Source organism: Ictidomys tridecemlineatus, chromosome 7 (assembly GCF_052094955.1).
Source record: "Ictidomys tridecemlineatus isolate mIctTri1 chromosome 7, mIctTri1.hap1, whole genome shotgun sequence".
In the NCBI taxonomy this organism is placed as follows: domain Eukaryota; kingdom Metazoa; phylum Chordata; class Mammalia; order Rodentia; family Sciuridae; genus Ictidomys; species Ictidomys tridecemlineatus.
In genome coordinates this window covers 157587558-157612967 of record NC_135483.1, presented here as the reverse complement: position 1 = coordinate 157612967, position 25410 = coordinate 157587558, and the positions used below count along the sequence as shown (strand labels likewise).

The 25410-nt window shown below is 33.4% G+C and overlaps 1 protein-coding gene across 2 annotated transcripts in view; it reads left to right on the top strand.

Annotated features, from left to right (window-relative positions):
* Tmeff2 (transmembrane protein with EGF like and two follistatin like domains 2) overlaps positions 1-25410 on the top strand; it is a 256780-nt gene that overhangs the window by 108939 nt on the left and 122431 nt on the right. For both annotated transcript variants that reach the window (XM_021725752.3, XM_005324358.4), the window contains exon 5: positions 22925-23021. In XM_021725752.3, the coding sequence (XP_021581427.2) occupies positions 22925-23021 (97 nt within the window). The remainder of the gene's footprint in view (positions 1-22924; positions 23022-25410) is intronic.

Sequence of the window (25410 nt, the reverse complement as noted above, 5' to 3'; positions counted from 1 at the left end):
ATAACTTGGTCCATTTGATGTGAGTCAGTATGTCCTAATTTACATTTGTAGTAAATTGCTCTCTAGAGTCTGCAATCATTGTTTAGCCATTTGTAGAATTTTATTTGTTTCTATATTACCATGATTACCATACTATCGTGTAATAGTTCTGAAAATAAGGTCAAACTCTTTTAGATTAAAGGAAGTTAATAGTCTTTAGACTTATCATGGTACTCAAGTCCACATATGTTTTATGGCCCTCTTAGTATTTGTACAACATGATCCATAAGTACCAACCAAAACAAATGCTTTAGGTTTTTAAGAAGCTAATAAAGAAGTGAGAAATACTTTAGATCTTTTAAAAGCTAATAAACATTTATTTTTGGAATGCTGTTTAAAACTTAGATTAAAAAAATGACTGAGGCATATAAAATGTGGAAAGTAAAAGAAAATCATTTTAATTTTGTATTTATTCATGCGTATATTAGAGTCTAATGCTGCAGAAACCAGATGCAATAATACAAGGCCTCAAAAAGTAAAGTTTCTATCTCTCACACATGACAGTCCAGGCCTGCAGGACAAATAAACAGCTTGGCCCCACATGACCACTCAGAGATCCAGTTTTTTTTCTATTACTGGATGTGTCAGTTGATCTTCTGGGAAATCGACATTAAGACAAATGTACAAATACAGAGTGTATTTGGTGAGTGAAAGATAAAATAGGGAAGAATTCAGCTAGGAAAGTCTTCAAAATGATGCAGATATGATACTAGTGAAAAGAAAGAGGAAAGGAAGCTGGACTCTGAGGAACTGAGTCAAACATAAAAATACAGCAAATACTAGGTTAAAGCAAAGTACACTTCTGGAGCAAATATTGCCCATTAGAAATCTTTTGTTGGGCAGAAATAACCAAACCTTAGTGCTCCCACCACAATCTATGACTGACATTGCCCAAGAAAAATGTGGCTTGGGCCTAAAAACAAAGGTGAATCCTGAATTTGCTAATAACTAGAGGCTTTCAGCCAAGTACACAACTTGCAAGTAAATGGCAAGTTCTTTCCTTAAAGTGAGATCTGATTTAGATTCCTCCATGGCTACCACATTATGAAATAAGAGAAGATGGGTATATAGGGGACACCTGCAGTTAGCTGTGTACACACACACACACACACACACACACACACACACAAACACACACAAACACATACATATACTCCAGCAGTTAGTAATATATGTGTTTGCATATACATAAGTTATTTCAGTACTTGATATATTTGACTATAGGTCTAATACGTTGTTGAATTTGAATATTTTTGTTTATAAGCTGATGCTATGCAGAAAATAGTTTTTTATTTGCATGATGTGAGATTTAGCTGAAACATTGAGAAAGATCAAATGAGGATCCTTTGCCTGAGATCTACACAAATAATCTGGAATATAGAGAATCAGCAGGATTAATTTGTAAATTTTCTTGATTCACATCAAAAGAACCTCTGCAATACAATTCTAATACCTATGGCAAAAATTCTTATTCTCTACTGCTCTCAAATTCCAACAATTAACTAGCATTAATTCTAATGAAAAAGAACATGAGAAACTGGGTTGAGGCTTTTTGTCAGACCCAAGTAATCAAAGAAAGAAGGTGTAACTCAGTGGCCAAGGGTTTGCTTAGCATTCATGAGACCCTGGATTCAATTCCTAACATTAAAAAAATAATAATAAAAAGAGGAAAATAACTCAATAAAGAAACAGAAAAGTAAAGAACAATAAATTTCTACTACTTACTGAAGGTCCTACAATATTGAAGGTCAAAATCTTCATGTATGTTGCATCCATTCTTGGAACATTCCTGCAGTAGATACCATTATCCCTGTTTTTCAGATGATAAAATTAAGGCTAAGAGAGATTCAGTGACTACTCAAAGGCATATGATTAATATAGATATAGTCTGATATTAAACTAAGGTCCCTATAATCTCAGCATCCATGCGTTTTCAATTATGCATTATCTCTGTAAAAACTGAACAATCTTTTGGATCTATTTTCTTAAAAGACATAGGTCTAGTGCAAATGAAGTTATTTAAGACAGATTCTCTATGTCTTGCTACTGTTTATTTTCTAGAGCTAGAGAGTCAGATTTAGTTTGGAAAAAATATTTAAATAGTGTTTTTATATATGTGCTTTGTTAAATCTCTTTTCTATAAGAAAGCAGAAAGTTGTGTTTTATATGCAAACATGTATAAATGTATGCATAACTATATACACACTCATATTCATGCATATGTGTGTATACATAATTATGCATATATATTCTGTATGTGTATACTTGTTTGTGCATAATGTGTGTATATATACATATATCCACATGAATGTAGCGAAACTTGAAAACAAAGCTCAATATTCATTACAACTTCTTCATCCTCTCCAACAGTATTACATAATTGACGTTTCTCATTCCTTGTTTAATTATCGTCTAATCTGATGATCAAGAATTAGAAGAAAGACATCCTTGGAAGGTTAATAAGCCATCCAGAAAATTAGATTAGCATGATCAAACCTTAATGATTATTGTTTCTCATGATAATGGATCACCTGAAAAGTTGGAGGAAGAAAAAATAAATTGGCATCATTTGGCAATTACACTCAATTTTTTTCCACAGCAGATTTTTACAGATGATCACCATTTATAAATTCTTTTCATATCTAAAACTAGAGGGTTTTTTTATACATTATACTACCATTATTATAGTAATCAAAGCTCGTTTATTTGATCATCATCATAATGGAGTACTTGAGGCATTTTCTCCTTTGCTAATTGACAGTTGGTCAGTTAAGAGGTGCTTTTCACAAAATCTTCAATAACCCTAAGGGTTTGAATTAGCTTGTAATAAATGCCTGAGAAGCTCCTCTAGTTTCTTAAGTGCATTTGCTAAAACTCTCAACTGCTATTTTCTACCTTCTGGTCAGGAAATGCCTTTGATCTGCCATCTAGCTGTCTTTCTCACGTGTTTCTATCTGTCTCAAGCATTGTAACACTACTCATCAGCACAATGACACATTACCATTTAGATATCATCCTCTGAGGCCAGGATTTTCTGAAAAAGAAAAGGAAATGCAAATACTAGGAAAAGGGTCAAACCAAAGCTCAGCTTGCTCTATTTAGAAAATTGCAGTAGGTAGTATGTGGTTAGAAGACTGAGCCTTGAGCTTGATCCTCACTCTCACTTTAATTACACACCTAGGTGCATCCTGTGCAGACTTTTTGGCTCACTCACAGCTCCCTAAGTGCCCACATGCCACTTCACCATCTGTGGTGGGATCCCCTCAGAGCCTGAGCTCCAGAGCATCAGTGTCCAGCAATGCAAAATTGCTTCCTTCAATTTCACTCTCCCCATCACTTCCTGTTATGGCACTGGTGGGGAGGTGGGGGAACATAGGACTATATGAACTTGCAGATTTTAAAAGAGTACGACGTGCAGTGCACAGTCTAAAAGTATTTGAATACGCTTACATTATTTTCTCACAGTAATTTCCATAATAACAGGGACTTACTACTTTCTCCCTATAAATATCTGTTAGTGGTTAGGTGAATGCTGATAGAATGAATGGATACAGTAGAGAGATTGGTCCATATCATTGAACTAAAAACTCAATATCTATTTTTTTCTTGATTCCTTAATGGCATTATATTTTCAATACATATTTAAGGAAGTTTTTTTTTCCTTATGGTGAAAACTCCCAAATATCAGAAATGTGATTGATTGCAAACCTCTGTTGATAACAGAAAAGGAAGGAATTGGGAGGAGATAGAAGATAGAGACAGTGATTCATATTCATTTCTTAAATACAAAAAAGCAATATATATTTGAGTAAAGAAAGTTTATAAGTATATATATATATATATGCCTATAAATACTAAATTTAAAATGACTCTTTTCCTACTCTCAGCCAAAATTTAGTGATTTTATTCTTTTTTTCCAACAAATATTTCTTAAGAACCTATTGTGTGCTAAGTAAAATGTGGATATTAACGCAGAGAAAACAGTAAAATAGTTCCTATCCACCAAGAAACAATGGGGGTAGTTCCTTGGGCTTTTTTTTATATTTCATCTTTCCTTTCTTTTTTCTCCTTTTTTCCTTCTCTATTTTCTTCTTGTCTTCTTTCCTTCTTTCCTCATATACAGAATACAAAGTTAAAAATATAAAGAATAAAATGCATCCATAGCCTCTCCCACACTATTTCAATTAATCTGGAAAAGTTAGCAATTGAAATCTATTTTTGCCAGCTGAGGTTAGCTTCTTCAGAGTGTGTTCTAGTGTTTAAAATAAATATTTTGCAATTAGGATGAAATATGTTAGTGACAGCTGCAGAGGCTGAAGGCTTCTATTTATTCAGATACCCATTTTATCTCCAAAATATCAAGGTAATGGCAGATCCTCAGCTTATCGCTGCTTCTAGATGTGAACACATAATTAAATCTCTATATGCCTTCATTTTGCTTTAATCTCCCTCCTCAAACTGCTGGTAATGAGAGGCCTGTTGATGTAAGTTTAGAAGATAATTCTTCTGGAGGAAGTTTTTAGGTACCCAAAATGAAATCTGTCCTATTACAAATAATATACTGCTCAAGGCTCCCATGTTGACTTCATTTAAACTCACACAGCTAAATTTATACATGGAAAAATTAGGCCCCTGTGCAAAGGAAGCATTTTTTGCAAGAATGTACATGGTTTGTATGAAATAGTGCTGTAGTCTAGGCACAGTAATGAACTTCAGTGAATGAGACAGGCATGTTAATCCAAACTGTAAATGTCATTGCAAGTGTAGTAGCCAGAGCTTTGGACAGAGGAATAAAAGATATTCATTGTAGTCACATCCATTCTTCTGTGCTTAGTTTTTTTCTTCCAATCTGTTGAGATTCAAGCCACAGTAATATGGATGTTCATTATCAAGATGTTTAGAGAATAAATTAGACGATAGCTATACAGCCCTTGAGATAAAGTAAGAATGTAAGCTCTTATTAATTAATCATTTCTATTGTGTTTATTTATTAATCAAGAGATGATTCATACAAAACAGATATATATATAATCAAATCACACATATGTATAAAATACCCTCTCTGCCTCAAAGGAAGATGAAAATGGAAATCATGCCATCTCTTATTTTACACAGGCTGAAAAACTCTAAAATGAAAGTACTGAATTGGGAAGATTGATTTATGAATATTATTATATACTGTGTTTGATTTATAAACTTGCTACAACAGTCCTACCCAATAGAATTTGCTACATTGATGAAAGTGTCCAATATCCACATGTTCAATACAATACCCACCAATCACGTGTTGCTGTTGACCAGTTGAAATGTAGTTAATGCAAGATTTTAAATTTTATTTAATTTTAATTAATGTAAATTTAAACAGCCACAGATGGCTACTAACTACCATATTGGACAACGCAGATCTAGATAAGGAATTTGATTTCTACTTTTTCAAAAACTGTTTTTTATAGTAGTAATTTAAAATACTGCTTTTAGTCAAATATTAACCATATATATAGAACAAATAGACCTTAATCATCATTTAATAAATATGCTACAATAAAATTTAGAGATAAAACCAATACATTTTCAATCTTCTCACTACCACCTTTTCCTCAGCATATCAAGGTTGTGGAATTTGGGGTTTCAAAGAGTAAAACTAAATATAGTCATTGCTAAGCTAAGTCAAACCTTTAAGTTGTAGTAGCAGCTTAAAGCAAGTTCTTCCTCAGGTTTGCATACACTACCCAGAATGACATATTAACTTCTCTTCTGGCTTATGAAAGGAAAGATTTGATGTCTGAAAGTAAAGGCTTTGGATTACCATAGGCTCACCCTTTCAATGAGCAGACTATTTGATTTATTTGATGAGTGATCTCAGATGACCCTCTCAGGTATGAACCATCAGAGTTATGTTGCTGAGTGATAAGAAACCTTCAGAGATACCTAAATCTTCTTTTACCACTGGGATTTTGATCTATCCTGAAATAAAAAAAAACAATTCATGTTTGATGTTTCTATCTAGATAGATTTAGGGATATTTATAGAAGATTCATAAACTGATACCAAATTCATATTAAGGAGTGGCTTAAATTAACAATGCAATATTTACCAAAAAAAAAAAAACCTGTGGACAATGTCTTATTTTTATTTAATTTTAATTTTGTTTCCCAAAGGTTGAAGGAATAGTTAATGTATTATACTTTGAAAAGTCCATTACACTTTGGATTAGCATTTGTTTTCCTGTGTTTTCCTTAGAGACATACCAACAAATGAGCAATGTTCTTAATTTGATCTCTGGAGTAATCATAGATATGGATATTGTATCATTTAGCAGATGCACTAAGCAAACAAGTAGGTTTTTTAAATGTACATTTCTATGTGCCAAGAATGCAACTGGCTTCTTAATTTTACTGAAGTTCTGAGACTGAATTTTATTCCTAATCTAGTATTAGTACACTAATCATATATAGTCTTAAATTTTTAAAGTTTTAAAATTCAAGTCATTTGTCTTAAAAAAAAAAAAGTTGAACTCTTTCCAGCTGTGTTAAAGTTGATGTAAAATCTGCCTCTAAAACATATACTCCTCCTCAGAGTGACATTCTTGGTTGTTATTTCCCACCCATAGAGTTCGCTCAATATGCAGCAGTTTTTACTAAGGAGACTTCATTGTTTAGAGTGTACTTACCTTGCCCTGGGACTCTGCCAGGTGTAGCTAATATAATATAGAAGCTGTCCTTGAAACATATCTTTCCCATTTAGCAATGCCTCATCTGAATATGTTCTCTGTTTCTTTGCACTAGGCCCATCTGTACACAAACAAATCACTACCTTGGCCACATAGGCCCTAAGAATAAAGTGAGGTACATGTTTTATTTGTAATCTCTTTTCAGGCAAGGGGATGTAGTTCAAGATCTCTCTCTATGAACTGCTTGTCCGACAGTGTGAGAGCAGAGGAATGGAACTGCTGGGAGCAAAGTCAGTCCCTGTCTCTGAAATGGAATTCAACAACCCAGTATAGTTCTCTTCATTTCGAGTACCTATACTGGGTTGGCGAAAGGTATTTCTGTATGGAGGTAGATATCCTGAAAAATGGATTTGGTGCAGTGAAGGCATGATTAGTCTCTATGTACTATTACATATATTAGGTTCCTTTTTCTCCCCCTTCCCTTCCATTTAAAAATACTGTCAATACAAGTGCTTGTACATCCACATAATTTCATAAGAACGGTGCTTCAGATACACAAAGAAAAAGCAACTGAGTACAGAGACAGAATTAGTTGCTATGTATCAATATTTCACAAAGCTTTTAAGTATTTCATTTCATTAACATTCTCTTTGAATCACACTACATATTTTTCAGGGAAAGAACTTCCTATTCATTTTATCTGATCTAAAAATACGAATATGCATGAAGAGATAAAGCAGCATTAGGAAAAATGAAAGCAACAGTAGGAATGCCATGTGGGTATGAATTTGGAAAGAAAGCAGAATGTGTTTTTGAGAGAGGAAAAACAATATTTTTCCATTTGGGGATACCTTGAGTCAGACATAGTCTGATCTTTGTGTTATAGGGCATTAAAAGTGTGCATGTGAACAGACATTTTAATCATGCCTGTGATTGTTAAGAAATATTTCCCATATGCTCTATGAACATAAAATTGAGCTTATTTAATGATAGAAGAAATTAGTATACGCTTGACTCTATTTGTTGTTGTTGTTGTTGTTGTTGTTAATAATCACCAGTATTAGCTCTATTGAAAGAATAAGGTCAAATTGTACTAAATGTCTCAACAATTTCCTCCTGTCTTTTCCACCCTGGACAAGAATATAGCACCACATCAAGTCTTTCCTATTTCTATCCTTCTTCCTCTTGTGGGGCTAGGAGAAGACTAATTTTTATTTCATATGTCATTTTCAAACTACCATTAATGGAATCTGGCATTATCATCCAATAGAACACTTCCTCCTGTTGTTTGCTGATTGTCCTTTTCTGATGCTCCACCTCAGTACCATTTTTATCAGTGACTTAGCACTGGAATCACTTTGGTGTACTCTAATCTAGGATAAGCTTTTGGGATCTGGGGGCATTTGAGAGTTGCTGGTGGAGTATGTCCACTAAAGGGACTACATCCATACCTCTAAATACCATCCTTATATATTCAGGTTGTGATAGATTACACAAATGAATGCCAAGTAGCAAACACCCCCCAAGCTTAGTGGCTTAAGAACACCTATGCCCATGCCTTCTTTCAATAATTTCTTGCTAAAGTTGGCTGGGCAAGGTGCTACTAGGTGGGGAGAGTTGACTCTTAAGTACTTTCCAGAGTTTCCTGCAACTAACTACTCTAGCCTGAAGTTGTACCAGTGTCACCTCCATTCAATATCAGAGCATGCAGAAAAAGCAATATTATCTTGTTCCTGGACAATTAATGTACACATTTAGTGATTACCACAGAATCACTAAAGATCTGTCTGATCTTTCTGTTTGACACTGGTGCCACATTTTCCAACTCCTACCTCAATTTAATCATCTGAACACGGGATCACACCTTGTTACCCAGAGCTACCATGACCCAAAGGTCACAAATTCTGAATTTGCCCACTCTGACTACTACTTCTTGTCAACTCCAAGCTCTGTTCTAAGAGGAATTTAAAAAGCAAATGAGTGTTGAGGGGTGGGGATATACCTTAGTGGTACAATGTTTGCCCCCCATACTTCATTCAGGCCCTAGGATTCATCCTCAGCACAATGAGGGAAAATAAGAAAAATGATCCAAGTTTTAGAATATCATAGGTGCTAAGAATATTGGGCCACAAACTAAGAACCAAGCACAACAATGGAGGAAAAGAGATAAAGGTGAGGCTATCATTCAGGAATGGTAGGATTCTGCAACTGAATCATATGGTACCGTCTCAATCAGACTTGGAGGTCAGAGAAAACATGCCCAGATAGACATTGATAGCAGCATGTGTAAATTCCTGAGAAAGGTATAAGTAAGTGTAGCTGTCACATAACAAGCATGACATGTGACTAGACATGAAGGTGGAGAGATTAGTTAGGGACAATCATAAAAGATTAAATACAATGATAATGACTGTGGACTTTTATCCTTAAAGTAATAGGAAAACTTTGAACAGAAAAGATTATATCTCAATCAAATTTGTATTTTTGAAGTGTCATTCACAAACATTTCTTAGCCAATATATCATATTCATTAGAAATTCTCCAGTGACAACTAAACAGAGGCCACAGTCTTCAATATGAACAACAGTAAAGCTCTATAAAAGTATGTTTTTTTAAATTTTAATTCCATCAATATAACCCACAATGTTATAATTAGATAAATGTTTTGACCTTTCAAAATGTTCACTTCTAAGGTTTATTCTTACCATAATGTATTTTATTAATTCACAAATGTAAACCATATTTTATGACTGAAAACCTTATATGTCTTTTAATATATATATTTTTTAACGACCCTTAAACTGAAGAAATATACTACAGTACCTATTCATCCTAAATCTTATGGTTTAGAGCACTAGAAATTTTCCCTAAATTTTCAAGATATTTTTCCAAACCTATAAAAAGTTAGGGAAAATGATAGAATTTCATTGGTTTGAATTTTTAAAAAAAAAATAAGGTTCAGAAAGTTAGTCTCATGATGAAATTGTAAACAGATATTGTTAATTTTGTAAACTTTCTCTCCATTTTACTCTGGATAGCCTGGGCAATCTAATGGTAACAAAAATTTCTCTAATGCACCTATATTTTTTTTTTTACTCTATATGTCTTTTCCACAATTTTTCATTCTTTTCACTTTACAGTTTTAGACTGAGCTAATGGTTCTGTAAATAGACGTATTGATTGGCTCAAAGTCAATTTCTTACCTCTTCCAGCACTTCAGCTTTCTTAGACCATTTTGTGGGATTTGTTTTATTTAGTATTTTCTTCTTTTATTGTTTCGTGGAAGATGGTCATATCTTCTTTCACACCTCAAATCAAATAAATACAACCTTTCTCCTGACATTTTCAAGAAGACTTTTTTTTTCATCTTCTTTGCTTTTTTTTTTTTTTTTTTGTATGTTGATTTGAAACAATGTAGGGGCAAGCACTTTGGGAGTCAATGAAATTTAAGTAATGGAGTTGCTGGGGGCAGGTAGATTCCAAGAAACAGCATAAAAAGAAGGAACTTGGGGAGATCTAGAATGGACCACAAGTTACTGGTTTGAAACCAGAGCTTAAGGGGCACTTGGAAACTAGAAGAGAGAATGAGAAGAGTCACCAAATTCCACCAACTGGAGTCAGTAGAAGGGAAATTGTGGAGATGAACCTGGGTGTCTCATTATGGAACAAGCAAGATGTCAAGTTGTACAGCTAGATCTAGCAGAAAACTGAAACTAATAAGAAACACTGATTTATAATCTTAATAAGCTTCCTTATGTTTGGTTATTGTCATTCCAAAACCAAGGGTGAACCTTAAAATAGCAAAACTCTGCTGGAAAACATACACAATTTTAAAAAATTGTTGCTGTTCTTACCAATTTTATGAAATGTGGTGATCTCTTAAAATTGCCTTATTATTGTTACTTTTAAAGTAAATTATATATTTAAACAAGTATTTGTCTTATTTTTTTTTCAAGTTTTACTTGAACTTGAAGTCAGGCTTAGATGGATTATATTTTTTAGGCTTACAGTGCAAACCAGTACTTATAACAGGCCAGTAAAAAAGGAAAAGGGTAAAGCTCTCAGTTCCATTCTTGTTTTTATCAATAAGGAAAAGGAGGGAATACTACCTTAGCGCATTATTCCTAGCAAGATCCAGTGTGCTAAAGCAACGAGCCTGCCACTGTGGAGGATCTCTGAGGATGTCTATCAGACGTCTCACCACTCCTCAACTGTCCTCTCTTGATCTTTTTACTTCTTGTATACAAAAGTCAAATTTGGATGTTTTGGTGCAAGACATTCTTTATAAGTTCTATCATATCTTTAATTCTTTATTTTTGTTATGTTGTTTTATGATTCTTATTTCCCTGCTCCCACAAAGATTTTTCAGACTAGTATCATCATAAGGTCATTCACAGGGCCAAGAATTCACATTTGGGAGGCTCAGTCTTTTTGGACTTCCTTCAAAATCCTTCTTACTTGGAATAAGAGAATGACTTAACACTTTCTTAATGATAACACCTTAGGGTGACAGAGCAATTTAGTGGATGCAAGCACCTTCACATATCCGCTTGTTTCATCTTCACCCCAGCTTGTGTGCTAAGCAGGGCAAACATCTCACTTTACAAGTAAAAAATCTGGGGCTTGAGAAATAATCTGAAGAACCCATGTGTAGCTCACCTAGCATCAGGTCTGAATTTGTCCAGTGTGAAGCTGCCTCTAGGTTACTTCATGTCATTTTCAGTGTTCAGTGACGTGATTATATTTTCATTTCAGTTAGGGGCATAGGAGATATATCTAAAAGAAGCAAGTTTGCAAGTATAGAGATCTACTAGTTACTTTAAAATTTAGTCAAGGAACAAAGACATCTGAATAAGACCTGAAACTTTAAAACAATTAAAAGAAAATAGGGAAACACTTCAAGATGTAAGCACAGGCAATAACTTCCTACATAGGACTCCAAGAGCTCAGGAAATAATATTGAGTCAACAAATGAGATGGCATCAAATTAAAATGTTTCTGCACAGCAAACAATCAACAGAGAGAAGACACAACCTACAGATTGTGGGAAAATCTGGCCAGCTATTCTCCTAACAGAGGATTAATACCCCAAATACGTAAAGAACTCAAACAACCTAAAACCACCCCTCTCCAATTAATTAATGAGCAAGTGAACTGAACAGACATCTCAAAAGAAGAATAAGTGACCAAAAATTATATGGCAAAAATGTTTGAGTCTCAGAATTACTTTTGAGATTCCATCTAACTCCAGTGAGAATAGCAATCATCAAGATTTCAAAACAATAAATTCTGGCAAGGATGCAAGAAAAACAAACTCACATACACTGTTGGTGGAAGTATAAATTAGTACATTTGCTGTCAAAATCAATACTGAGTTGCCTCTAAAAAGCAAAAATAGGTCAACCATATTATCCAGATGTACCATTCCTCAGCACATACCCAAAGGAATTAAAGTCAGCATTCTATAGAGTTACCTATATGCCCATGTTTACAAGGCACAATTCACAATAGCCAAGCTATGGAATCAGCCTAGGTTTCTCTCAATTGATTAATGGATAAAGAAAATGTGGTATATATACAAACAGAGTGTTATTCAGCCATAAAGAAGAATGAAATCACATCATTTGTAGGAAAATGAGTAGAACTGGAGATCATGTTTAGCAAAATAAGCCAGACTCCAAAGAACAAGTATTGTGTATTTTATCTCATACGTGGGATTAAAAAAAAAAGTAACATGAAAGTAGAAAGGAGACTATTAGAAAACAGGGATAGAAATGATCCATCTACGAAATATGCATATGTGAATATGCCACAATGAAGCCCATTATTCTGCATCATTAGTAGGCACTAATAAAAAAGATTGAAAGCAATATAAGCAAGATATGATGAAATTTGAACTAGTATAGTGTCAATGGAATGGGAAAATATGTAGGATACAAACAGGACTTGTAAGTTTTTAACCAAATTGTGAAGTCCCTTTACCAAAATAAACCTTGTGTAGATTAAAGTTAAATCATTTGGTAATATAGTCTCTATTTGATTATTGAAATGAAACTGTATATCACAAAATACATTTAAGCTACCGACATCAAATGCCATTTACTAAAGACATACAGGAGTGTGAATTATTAAAAATATATCTTTATTCACCAGAGATTTACTAGTAGAATAAGTAAGTGCAAATTAATATACTCATTCTCGTGTAGCATTTCTTGTCTCTTTTCTGTTCGCCCAACGGATGGCTTCCCTAAGTATGAGCAGAGACCAAGAGACAACAAGTACAATCAGAAAAGATATACTTCCTCTTGCCCTGTCAGTGCTACTTGTTCCTTACATATGTATCCACTTACTCAGCCATCCCTCTTCCTATACTATCTGTGTTCCTTCTTCTGAGACCAACCACTACACCATTGTCTACAACCAGTTCTTTCTCAAGTCCCTTGCTTCTGAAACGTCTTCTTTCCCTACTGCCTAAATGTGTTCCTTCTTGCTCCATCATTCCTCTTAGCTACAGAGGTACCTTAACATTACTTTTCCATGAAAATATTTGTCTTGACTCAAAATTCTTATTTGTTCAATGCTCATTCTTTGTTTGCTTCATCAGAAAAACTGTGCAAAAGTGTTGCTCACATCACTGTTTCCTATTAGTAACTCCCCCAGCCTTTCCTTAATCTTCTCTCACGGGGACTTGGTACTCACCATATTCTACATAACCTAAACTAATGTTCATAATATATCAAGGAAAAATAAATTTCCCATCTTTTAGGCATTCAATAAAGAAAAAAATTAAAGTCATTTATATGAATATGCATAAAAATATTCAAATTCGTTATGCAGGGAACAATAGAACTATTTTTCTTATAATTATCTTTTAATTGATATGATATCATTTCATGAAGTCTAGCATAGCAACTTGATCTAACTGAATTATGCTATGCATGATATCAAGCTGTTTTTCTTCTTCCTTTTCTTCTTTTTTTCCACCTTGACCTCCTTTCTCCTCCTCCTTTTAAATAAACTAAGTACCTTCAGTTCTGACTCAGACAAAACTAAGTGAAATCAGTCAGGCTTAAATGATGACAATAGAATTATGCCTCAACAAGGTAGTTTTGTATTAATCTCCTAAATTATTTTTCATTGTTGTGCAGAAGATAAATTATGTGTTATTTCTAAAGAAGCTTTGTCAAGCTCTAGCAAACTAGCTTAATTATGAAAAACTAAATTTTCTATAATGATCTCTTCTTTTGAAGTCTTTAATATGAAATTACATTTGCTCAGTTATAAAGTTGGTTCTTGGGTTTTTCAAGTGTTTTTAGAATTTTAAGCCATTATGTATAAGTATAATTTCAGTCTTTCAGTTTTTGGCATTTAAATCAATTAAAAATTTAAAATTATCAGTAGGGTAGTACTTTTTTAAATAAAAGAAAGTAAAGATAATTGATTTCCTCCCTAAAATATGAATATATATTGCTGCATTTTGACATGGATACATATATAGTATTAAACTATGTTAGTCTTGCAAATAGTAAACCAAAATGCCACTTCTCTTATTTTAGCATTTCAATAGTATATAACAGTGTAGCTATTATTCATATGACAAATATCCTCACATTAAATGAAAAAAAAAGGAGAGTGTTTTCCTATTTTTCTTTAAAGTCATACTGGGATTTCTAGGGAAAAGTCAGAAAACGTAAAATATGGCATTGTTATGGCTCAAACACAGCAGCCTAGAACTTTATGAGCTTCTAGGAACTGTCAACAACTCCTCTTATTTAAATCCAACTTACTTGCAGAAGAAGTATATGAGAGAGATTGTCATACAGATGCAAGATAAGCAGTTGCACAAATTAAAGAAGGAATGGAAAGTGTGAATTAAAATATCCTTTCCATTCTTTAAGTGGACCGTATCCTTCATTGGAAGGAACACTCACAGTTCAGCTTTCAGGTAATAAAGTTATTGTAATTTACTCAATTAGTTAACAAAGAAACAATTGTCATTCACAATTTGATAAAGTAATTTTAGTAGCAACAGGTATATGGAATGCTATCATTAACCAATTTTTTATTTATGTAAAAAAGCAGAAAGAAATTAAAATTCTACCAAAAATTGCTTTGTCATTCTACTAATTTAAGAAAAAACACTGACCACTAGATTGATATTAACTGAAAAAGAAGGAGAAAAAAATGTGTTCTAAATTTTTAAAAAATTAAGATTATGGTCGGCATAATATTTATATAAAAGTTTCTTTTTCTCAAATTTATAATTATTTAAGTAATCCCTAATATCTATAACTATATAAATAATCCCCATTTAAATCTGGAAAGCTCATCCTATTTATTGATACACTCTGTTTCTCAGACCACTTACTTGAGCCACTTACTTCAGACTTGATGCAATTGGAGATTTCTATTTATACATCTTTATATTATACTTAATACAAATTAAACACTTTATAGGTTGGTTAAAAAGAAGTCCTAAAGCTACATTCAAGAGAAAATGGGAGTCATACATAGACTGGAAAGGTAGTATTATCTGGAGAAAAAATAAATATGCAATAGAAGAAATATGCTTAAACTATTGTAGAACGTATGCTGCCATGGAAAGAAAATTTTAAAAAGATGCAAAGCAGACTTGAAGAAAATTAAAAGCAGAGCTAAGGTTGTATAGCTAAGTATAGCAAGAAAAATCTGAGATATGAATATATTTATTTTCCTAGGGTGTATTAATAACATTTATCCATGTTTTATTAGTCAGTTTTCACTAGGTAAAACTACAGTAAAAAATGACCTCAAAATCTCAGTGGTTTGCAGCACCAATAGCATATATCTTGCTCCTTTAGCTATGGTCAGCTGTGGCTCTGCTCTATATATCTTCTTCTTATGCTGGAACTGGTTGAAAGAACAACCCATATTTTAGAATGTGTCTTTTTTTATACAAAGGGAAAGAGCAAGAAAGTACAAATCTACACAATAGCCTTTTTATAGCTTCTATCCAGAGCTCTCTCGACTCCACTCACATTTTCATGGCAAATTAGTGTCACAAGGCCAAGTGTGGTATCATGACACTCTAAGTCCTAGAGATACAGTAAGAAACGTGATCCTTCTATTAGAAAAAGAGGAAAATAATGGGAAAAACAATAAATCTACTCTGAGTGTGATATGCCAATAGTCTTTTCCATGGATAATATGATTCTACACCCAGGTCTTGAAAAGTTAAACCAAATATAGGTCAAAGTCACATTGTTAGCAAGAATTGGCAGGTGACTTCATTAGGATTTTTGATTTGGAAATTAGCATACAAGAGTAGGATGGCTATTTAAAGTAAAGATAATTTTAAAAGAAACATGAATTCTACCATGTGGGAAGAAATAAAACACATAATGGTAAGAATGAAAAGATTCTTAAGATAAGAATAAGCCATTGGAAATATGTTTTCATAAAGTTATTAGGTTTGTAGTGAAGTAATAGGTTAGGATAATTTAAAGAAAATTTAAAATAGTCATCAAAATAATAACACAAAAATGAAACATCTCCTCCATATATCATTAGAAAAGATAAAATAAAGTTAATACCACACAATAGTTGACTTGCCAAAAGAAAGAAGAAAAGGGGAAAGAATAACACAAGAAGAGGAGTAAAATATGATTCAAGCATCAAATTGGTAGGCTTAAAAACCACACATATTAGTAATTAAATTAGAATAAATGGACATTTTTTCACACTGGACAAAAGCCAAAAAGCTGCATTCTGATTAAATGCATACATATTAAGATTGTATAGAAACACATTTTAATCATAAGGAAACAGATTGAAAGTAAAAGAATGTGAAGAAAAAGCAAAAGAAAGCTGGTGATAAAGTATGAATATCAGGATAAAGTAGACTTCAAGATGAATAGCATTACCAGGGACTCTTTTCATAAGACCACTAAACATCCAATAGCAGAATTGCCAAATGCAAGATAAAAATTAACAAAACAAAAGGTAACTAGCAGCAAATTTACTGTCACCAATGGGGATTTTAAACTCTTTTCTCAGTAACAGATAAAACAATTAAACAAAAACATTAGTATAGTTATGGATAATGTAATTGCACTAACCATTGACTTAAGCCATTAACATTGATAGGAAAATTCTCCACACAAGAGAAAGTTGTAGTTTCTAAGGATGTTCAATATAGACCATATTCTGGATCATAAAACCACAAAACAAGTTTCAATATATTTCAGATGATTTAATTTAAATTGTGTTCTCTAGCCATAACAAATTAAATTATTGTATTTAATAAAGATGAATAAAAATAATGAACCTTTGAAAAATCCCAAAATATTTGAAAGTTTAAAACACACTACTAAATAGTTTATGGATCAGAGAAGAAAGTTCAAAGGCTAATGTGGTATGTACTCTGAACAGAAATATATGAAAACACAACACATCGATATTTGTGAGATACAGCTAAATCAGTCTTTACAAGAATATCTATAGGTTTAAATACCAGTGTTAGAACATAAAAAGTATAAAGGACCTCTATTTTGAGAAACGATAAAAATAATAATTTAAACCCTAATCATGTAACATAAAGAAAATATATAAAAATAAAGAACAGAAAACAATAAGATGGGAACATTAAATAGTCTTATATACAGAAACTAAATTAGTAATTGAATAACTTTGAAAAATTACTCTTGTACCAGGTAATTTCCTTAATGAATTATAACAATCTTATGCACAAGAAAATAATAACTCTTCATCATACACAACCTCTTTCTTTTTTATTATTATTAGTTGTTCAAAACATTACAACGCTCTTGACATATAATATTTCATACATTTGATTCAAGCGGAATATGAACTCCCATTTTTACCCCATATACATATTGCAGAATCACATCGGTTACACATCCACTTTTTTACATACTGCCATAACCTCTTTCTTAAAGAACCAAACATAAGAATGCTTCCCAGCTCATATCATGAAGCCATTTTAACTCAAACACTAAAATCAGGCATGGACAATATAAGAAAAGAGTATTATAGCAAGAATATCTCATTAAAGTGAATACAAAAATTCTTTACAAAATATTAGCAAATGAAATCCAGCAGTAAATTAAAAATGTCAATATATAGGTTTGGGTTTTCCAGGAATGCGAGGTTGGCTTACTGCAGGGCATTTTACCACATTACAAATCAAGAGAGAAAAGTAAAAATATTTGGAGAAACCATTCTCAATCTTAACTTCATATCATACATAAAATCCAATTTAAGATGCTCATAAACCTGAGTGTAAAAATTTATAAATTTTGAGACTTAAAGAAAACATAAATATCTTCCTGACCTTTGAGAAGAAAGCTTCCTAAAAGAGCCATAAAAATAAGACTCACACAAAAGACAATTAACTTCATCAAAAAACATTTCTCATTGAGGGGAAAAAAAAAAACCCAAAAAGCACATCATCCAAAAATAGAAAAAAAAATCACAAGATGTATATCTGACAAAACAAAACCAAAAGAAATGTGTCCAAAATATTTTAAAAATTTTCTGCACTGGGAAATAAATGTAAAAATACCAGCAATAATAAAGGGAGAGAAAAGGGAAATTGCATGGAAATGAAGGGAGACCCTCATTGCTATACAAAATTACATATAAGAGGTTGTGAGGGGAATGGGAAAATAAACAAGGAGAGTAATGAATTACAGTAGATGGGGTAGAGAGAGAAGAAGGGAGGGGAGGGGAGGGGAGGGGGGATAGTAGGGGATAGGAAAGGTAGCAGAATACAACAATTACTAATTGGGCATTATGTAAAATTGTGGATGTATAACCGACGTGATTCTGCAATCTGCATTTGTGGTAAAATTGGGAGTTCATAACCCACTTCAATCTAATGAATGAAATATGTCAAGAGCTTTGTAATGTTGTGAACAACCAATAAAAAAATTAAATTAAAAAAAGACTCAATAATCCTACTGCTAGGTAGTTGTCCAAGAGAAACAAAAACGTATGTACATGGCTGTGTTGGTGCATGCTTGTAATTCCAGTTACTTGGAAGCCTTGGGCAGAAGGATCTTATGTTTAAGGCTAACCTGAGCAACTTGGGGAGACACTATATTGAAATAAAAGGACTGAGGATGTACCTCAATGTTAGAGCACCTTTACATTCAATCCCTGGTACTGCAAAATAATAATATGTACACCAGAAACCCTTTACCAAGAATATTTATGTCCGCTTTATTCATAAGTACACAATTATAATTTCTTTCCATTTATTTACTTATTTGTCTATTCATCTACTTTTGGTACTGGGGATTAAGCCCAGGACCTCATGCAATGATAAGTACGTGCTCTACTATCCAGCTATCAAGCTACTAAACTCTGCAACTATCTGAATCTCAAATTATTCTGAGCAAAAGAATCTCAACATAATTTACATTGTTGTATTATTACATTGAGATGATTTCTAAAATCATTAAAACTAATCTGTGCTGATCAATGATCTGCTTGTATGTAAGTAGCAGAGTGGTAGGGAAATGCAATTGTAGTGGGAAGGAGCAGAAAGTTTCCTTTCTGAGATGATCATTTCATATGTGTCTTCATATGCACTCTTCAAAACTGATTGAAAAGAATCCTTATGATCTGAGTGTTTCACTGAATGTCAGTTTTAACTCAGTTCTTAACAAATTAAGTGACACTGAATGACTAAGTATTTGAACATTATATTTCACCATGTATTCAGAACAGGTTAAGAATATTACAAGAGAAACAGGAGGTTGAGTTATTTATGATAGTGGGTTCAGCAGAGAAACTGGGCTCAGTAGGCCTGTTGATGTGTCAGACCAGTGTGCCCACCTGTATTGGGACAGAACAGAGTGGTGAGAAAAGAACTTTAGGAACCTTCAGGAAAAAACACCAGCGCAGAGAGATTTGAGGAAAACATAACATTATCATTTTAATAAGCCTCCAATTCCAAATCTTCCTAAAAGGAATAAATCAGTTTTAACTGTAGTATGACATATTAAATATGCTGCTCTTTCAGTAGCTCCACCTCCCTTGCCCCTCAAATTTCTTTCAATCACTTGCCAAAACCTAAGTTTCTATGAAATAAAAGGAAATAATTCTTTTGCTTCACAACTTCAAAATAAAGGGTTTAAAACTTTACTACAAAATAAAGGACTTAAAATGCAAATGCGTGGTTAAGATAATACTTTAGGATAAAGATGTTTTATTCCTGTATAATCAGTATATAACTGCAAATAATTAAGTACTGATCCTTCCCATTTCTGGTAATGTAGAAAGACAAGAAACAGTCCAATTCAACACACATTATTGAGCATGTAACATGTGCTAAATCAGTGGTTTTCAAGAAAGCTTTCGTGACTCTGACCTTTAGTAAGAATTGTAATTTATATTGCAGCCTTGTATGAATGTCCATTCATGTAACTAAAGCATTGTTATAAAATCTGACATATTCATGCTAAATGAGATGCACTTTGATATTTTCTAGTCTAGTATGTTTTGTATCTACAAAAATGTGGATTGTGATACATAAGTTTCACTACCCACTAATAGATTGTGAATTGTGGTTTGAAAAATACAATGCTATTTTTTTCAACTCAAAATGTTACCTGTGGACCAGCCACAGTAGCAGCAGTATCTGGGGGCATGTAAGAAACGGAGAACCTCAAGCTGCTCCTCTTACCTACTGAGGGAGAATCTCCCTTTAACAAAACCTCAGATGCTTCCTGGGACCTTTGGAGTGTTAGAAACCCTGTGCTGGACAACATGGGGAGAGTGCTTGGAACAAATGGAGTCTTATTGGTACTGCTTAAGACACAGATTATCACTAAGGGATTGTCCGCTTTTTAGAATGTGCATATCCAAGCCCCAAACTTCAGTATTTCAGTTAATTCAGTATTTACAAGAATATTACAAGACATTTATGTTAAAAAAAAAAAAACAAATAAATCTGCCAGAACTCTTAGCTCCAGTTCTAATAACAATTGGTCCACAAGATTAAATGAAAGCTGGGCACTTTTTTAATTGCTTGTGCTTTATAAACGTGAAAATCTGTGCTTCAGGTAATATGGAAAGATTTTACTATAGTTTTCATTGAGGATGACTTCATATAAAGACATTTAATTCCCCAAATATTTATTAATGGGCCTATTGCTATGGCTTCCTCTGGATTTACTTCTCCTTATGAGAAAATTTCCAAATATCCCTGTTCTTCCAATAACTACCCTTTTATAGAAATGTAATGTGACTTTGGGTAGAAATATTATTATTAGCCCCCCTGAGTTAGCAAAATTCATCCCTGGATTACTTCCAGTAGATCTCGAACCAAGGATCTCAGCGCTAAAGAAAATGGGACTGCTCTAAGCAGCCCTTGCTGGTTATTAAGGACCTTCCCGTTGCGTTAGTGTGTTTCCTGAGTGATGGGAAGCTTTAACCTGGAAGTTGCTAATCTTGCTAACACTAAAAAGCTCTCTCCCATTAGCAGCTTCTGTGTTGCATTAATAATAAGAAAGTAATAAAGAATCCAGCCTCAGCTGTTCAGGCTCCCCTGAGGTACGGCCTCAGCTTCCTTCTTATCCCAATGGTCCACTCTAATGGTCTTCCCTGTATTCGAGTAATAGAGTGGATAATAAGACAATTGTTCTCTGTTCTATCAGAGTCTAAAATCCTTTCTTCTTTTGGGGGAAAAACACTTTTTTTTAAAGTCGCCCAAATTCAAAATTATGCCATCAATATTTTTGCAATTATAGTTGACCTATTAAATTTGTAATTTTAACACGAATTAAGTGGTTGTCAAGCACAGAGAAACTAAAGCAATATAACTTCAGATCCTCAGGCACACAAAAAATATATTGTTTCAGAAGACAATAATTCTGCCCACCTCTCCTGAAAGAGCTACAAAACAGAAATCTCTCCTTGAGATTTGTGTCTTATTTATTTATTTTTATTTATTTATTTTGGTATAACAAATCAGTCATCTGCATGGTAATAAATTAAAATTAAGAAGTGCAGTTCTTTGTTTTTATAAATATTAAAAATACTGTTAATAAACAAAAAAGAAATGAAAAAATAAAGTGTTAAAATAACATTGAATTTGACAAGCTCAGGGTGCATATTTTAAATTATTTGTTAAAAATGTTTTATTAGGGTTCATAAAGACAGAAATTTTTCATATTTTTTTTCTTGAAGATATGTGATCTTTGCAGAAGTGCACTTTTTAAAGCCTTCTTAGATTTTAAACATATGTTTTAAAGCATGCAATCTGTCCATGAAATCCGATTATCTTTGTAGTAGTTAGATAGTTGCGATTTTTCACTTTCAAGTAAAGCTAGTTTTTCTTTTAGTAAAATGTCTTTTAATTGGTAAAGAATAGTCTATCACCTCAAAAGTCCGGCTTATTCCTCCCTACATAAAATACTAGAAATTTTTTATCAGTTGATATCATCGTGTCATGATTTTTGAAAGGTGCATTTTGTAATTAGGTTACATTTTGCCTATTTTTATACCTGTAATTCTGGGGATGACAAGGGCCAGTATAAATGATCATCACCAGTGACTAAATATATATATTTTAAATAAAATTTATGTCCAAAACTCTAAGAGTAAATCACTATGATTTTCTCTGTCCAATTTTTATGTAAGATTCAAGAAATGACAGTAAAACGAGAGCTGTTTTCTAAAGACTTATAATCAACATATTTTCCCCACAAGTTCTTAGCAGTTTGAGGAGGGGAAAGTGGACATATCTAATAAGATATGACTACCTATATAATATTTTAAAAATTATACATGAAAACCTTTGAATGAAAAATGTCTATAATTTAGCAATAAGAGATAACTCAGTAGTTTTCATAAACTAGACACTAGATTTTTCTTCTACGGAGATAACAGTCTAAATCCTTTTTCATTAAATAGCTCTTTCATATATTCTATTTGCTAGCTGAGCAATGTTTATAAATCCAGTAAACATATTTCTTAGTTACTTTATTTTGCTTTTAAGAAGTGTTGACTACATTCCAATCGGTAGCATAGCGTTGCTAGAGTTACCCTTAAAGGGGAAGAAAACGATTGAGAATGATGTCCCTATAAAGCCCTGGAAGCAGATAGGTCCATTGGAAATTAACAGCTTTATCAGAGAACTGTGTCAACATGGTTGATTGTACACACACTTATCTGCATTTCCTTTGTTTACTTTTTTCTGTCCTACAGTCCATGAGGGCTCTGGAGAAACCAGTCAGAAGGAGACATCTACCTGTGATATTTGCCAGTTTGGCGCAGAATGTGATGAGGATGCTGAGGATGTCTGGTAAGATGCTGTTTTCAGTCTTAAACAAAATAATGATAGCAATTATTATATTTTTTATTCCATAAACTATTCCCCAAAAGACATTGTTGGTATTTTCTTTTCTTTTGGGTTCCTGAGGAGGGTAAAAATGAGGGTAAAAATAGTAGCAAGGAATTTCTGGAACTGAATTAAGGGGTAGGCCAGCTGGGAAGCTATCCAGGGCATTACCTGATAAGGCACACTAAAATATCACTGATTCCCCCTTCTAACGCTTGGCAATGTTAAGATATAATAGGGAAAATCATATTTACAGGAATATCTCTCAGGAAACACCATCGAGAAACAATGTCAGATTGCTGTCTAACTCTGACCAAGTTGCTATGATAAAATACCATAAACTGGATAGCCGAGAAACAGAAACTAATTTCACACCATTCTAGAGACTGATAATTCCAAAATTAACGCTTCAAGCAAAAGTTGTTGAGGACCCATTTTCTTATAGACAGCCTTCTTCTCACTGTACCTACCAAGGTGTAAGAAGCACAAGATGACTCTGGGCCTTCAATAAAGGTACTAACATGAAGGCTCACCAAAGACTCTACCTCCTGACACCCAGGCCTTCAAGGGAGGAGGATTCAGCATGTTCACTGACAACACACACTCTGACCCCAGCAGTGCTAATATGATTTCTGAGATGATAAGGTCTGATAACCACAGATATTTGATTTAGGGAATGTGCAGGTGCACATTGATAAGTGAATTGGGAAGACACTTAAAAAATGACCACTGGCCTACTGTGTAGGATCAACTTCTCTTTTCCTCCAAGTAATACTTAGCTTCCCTTATAATGATATAGTGAACATATAATCAATAATATTCATTATTTTGAGTGGGTATCAAAATTTTAGCTTTCTATAACATCCAGGTATATTGGCCCTGGCCTGATCTTATAGCAAAGAGAACGACCAAAAGATGAGAGTGAGTTTTTTGTGTCTTCATAGTGAAAAGAGGGAGTTAGTCTCTCTTTCATCTCCTCCTCTTCCCCCCCCCCCACCGGCTCCCACACACTCTCTTACTTACATCTCACAATGTTCATACAAAACAGTTGGTTGCTCTTGTTTTGTCAATATGTATTTTCCTAGAGCAGTTAGCAGGCATTTAATCAAACTTTTGTGAGTGGAAGGAGAAATTTATCTAAGGGAAATGAAAACAACAACAACAACAAAAATGAAGGCAAGGTAATTTGGACAAGAGGGAAACAATCAACAGTTACATTTTTAATGCAAAGTAATATGAAGATTCCATCTGAATAAACTGGGATACTTGTAGGTAAGCACTGCCATGTAATAAGTAGCCAGGTGTTACAACCTTCTATTGATGAAAGCAGATAATGGTAGCATTTCCCTTTCTGTTGACACTTCTCGCCAATGGGCAGGTAGGAGTGGAGTCAGAGTCTACATTCACTACATGACAATATTGCCATAGACAGATGTACATTTACTGCAGAACATCCTGAGCATCATGTGGTTGGTGGGTTCATGGTTCCAAAATGTAACAGATAATAAAAATTCCTTTAGGAATTTTTTAAACATACCAATTCTTTAATGCTACCTCAAACTTAATGACTCAGAATTTCAGATATCAACTTAAAATATTATTTTTCTAAAACTTTTCAAATGATTATAGAAACACCCCTCTAAAATAAATGACTGATCCAAAGAATCTCTGACAGCATCAGGAGTTCCACATCAAATTTCAAGCTGTTAACTTTCTTGCTGTAAATTATTTTGCTTTAAAAACACAAATATGAGTTAGTCATTGCCTATAGAATTTCTTCCATTCTTCTCTTTTCTCATAATTTTAATGATCATTTCCACTTTCTAAGTACAAAGATTTAAGACATGAGATTACTATAACAGCTAAAAGTTATTGATTGCTTACCATGTGTTTCATTATTTTTACACACTTTTTTTCTTGGCTTTCTTCAAATAATCGTAGTAAGTATATTCTATTATTATTTTGCTGTTCAAAGAATAAAACAGATCTTGAGTTGTCTAAATGATGGGGCCAAGATGAAATATAAGTTGAAAGTAACCAGAAGGTGTTAGCTTGACAATTCACCCCAAGATTCAATTAAAAGAGTATTTCTTTCCTGTGGTGGCTGGAATAGTGACATGGCCAGATTGCAGGCAGTGTATTCACAGTAACACTCAGGACCTGCAGATTAGAGCCAGTGACTAGGGAGATGCTTACTGCAGGCAGTGGGAAACCATCCAAGCAAGCAGAGTGTCGTTTCTGATATCTTGCAAAAGTTCAGATCTAAGGTATGAAGGTAGTTCATGGAGATATGGACTAAGCTAGTAGCATCAGAAAAGTTCAGCAGTTGACTATAGGGCCCAACTATGGCAAC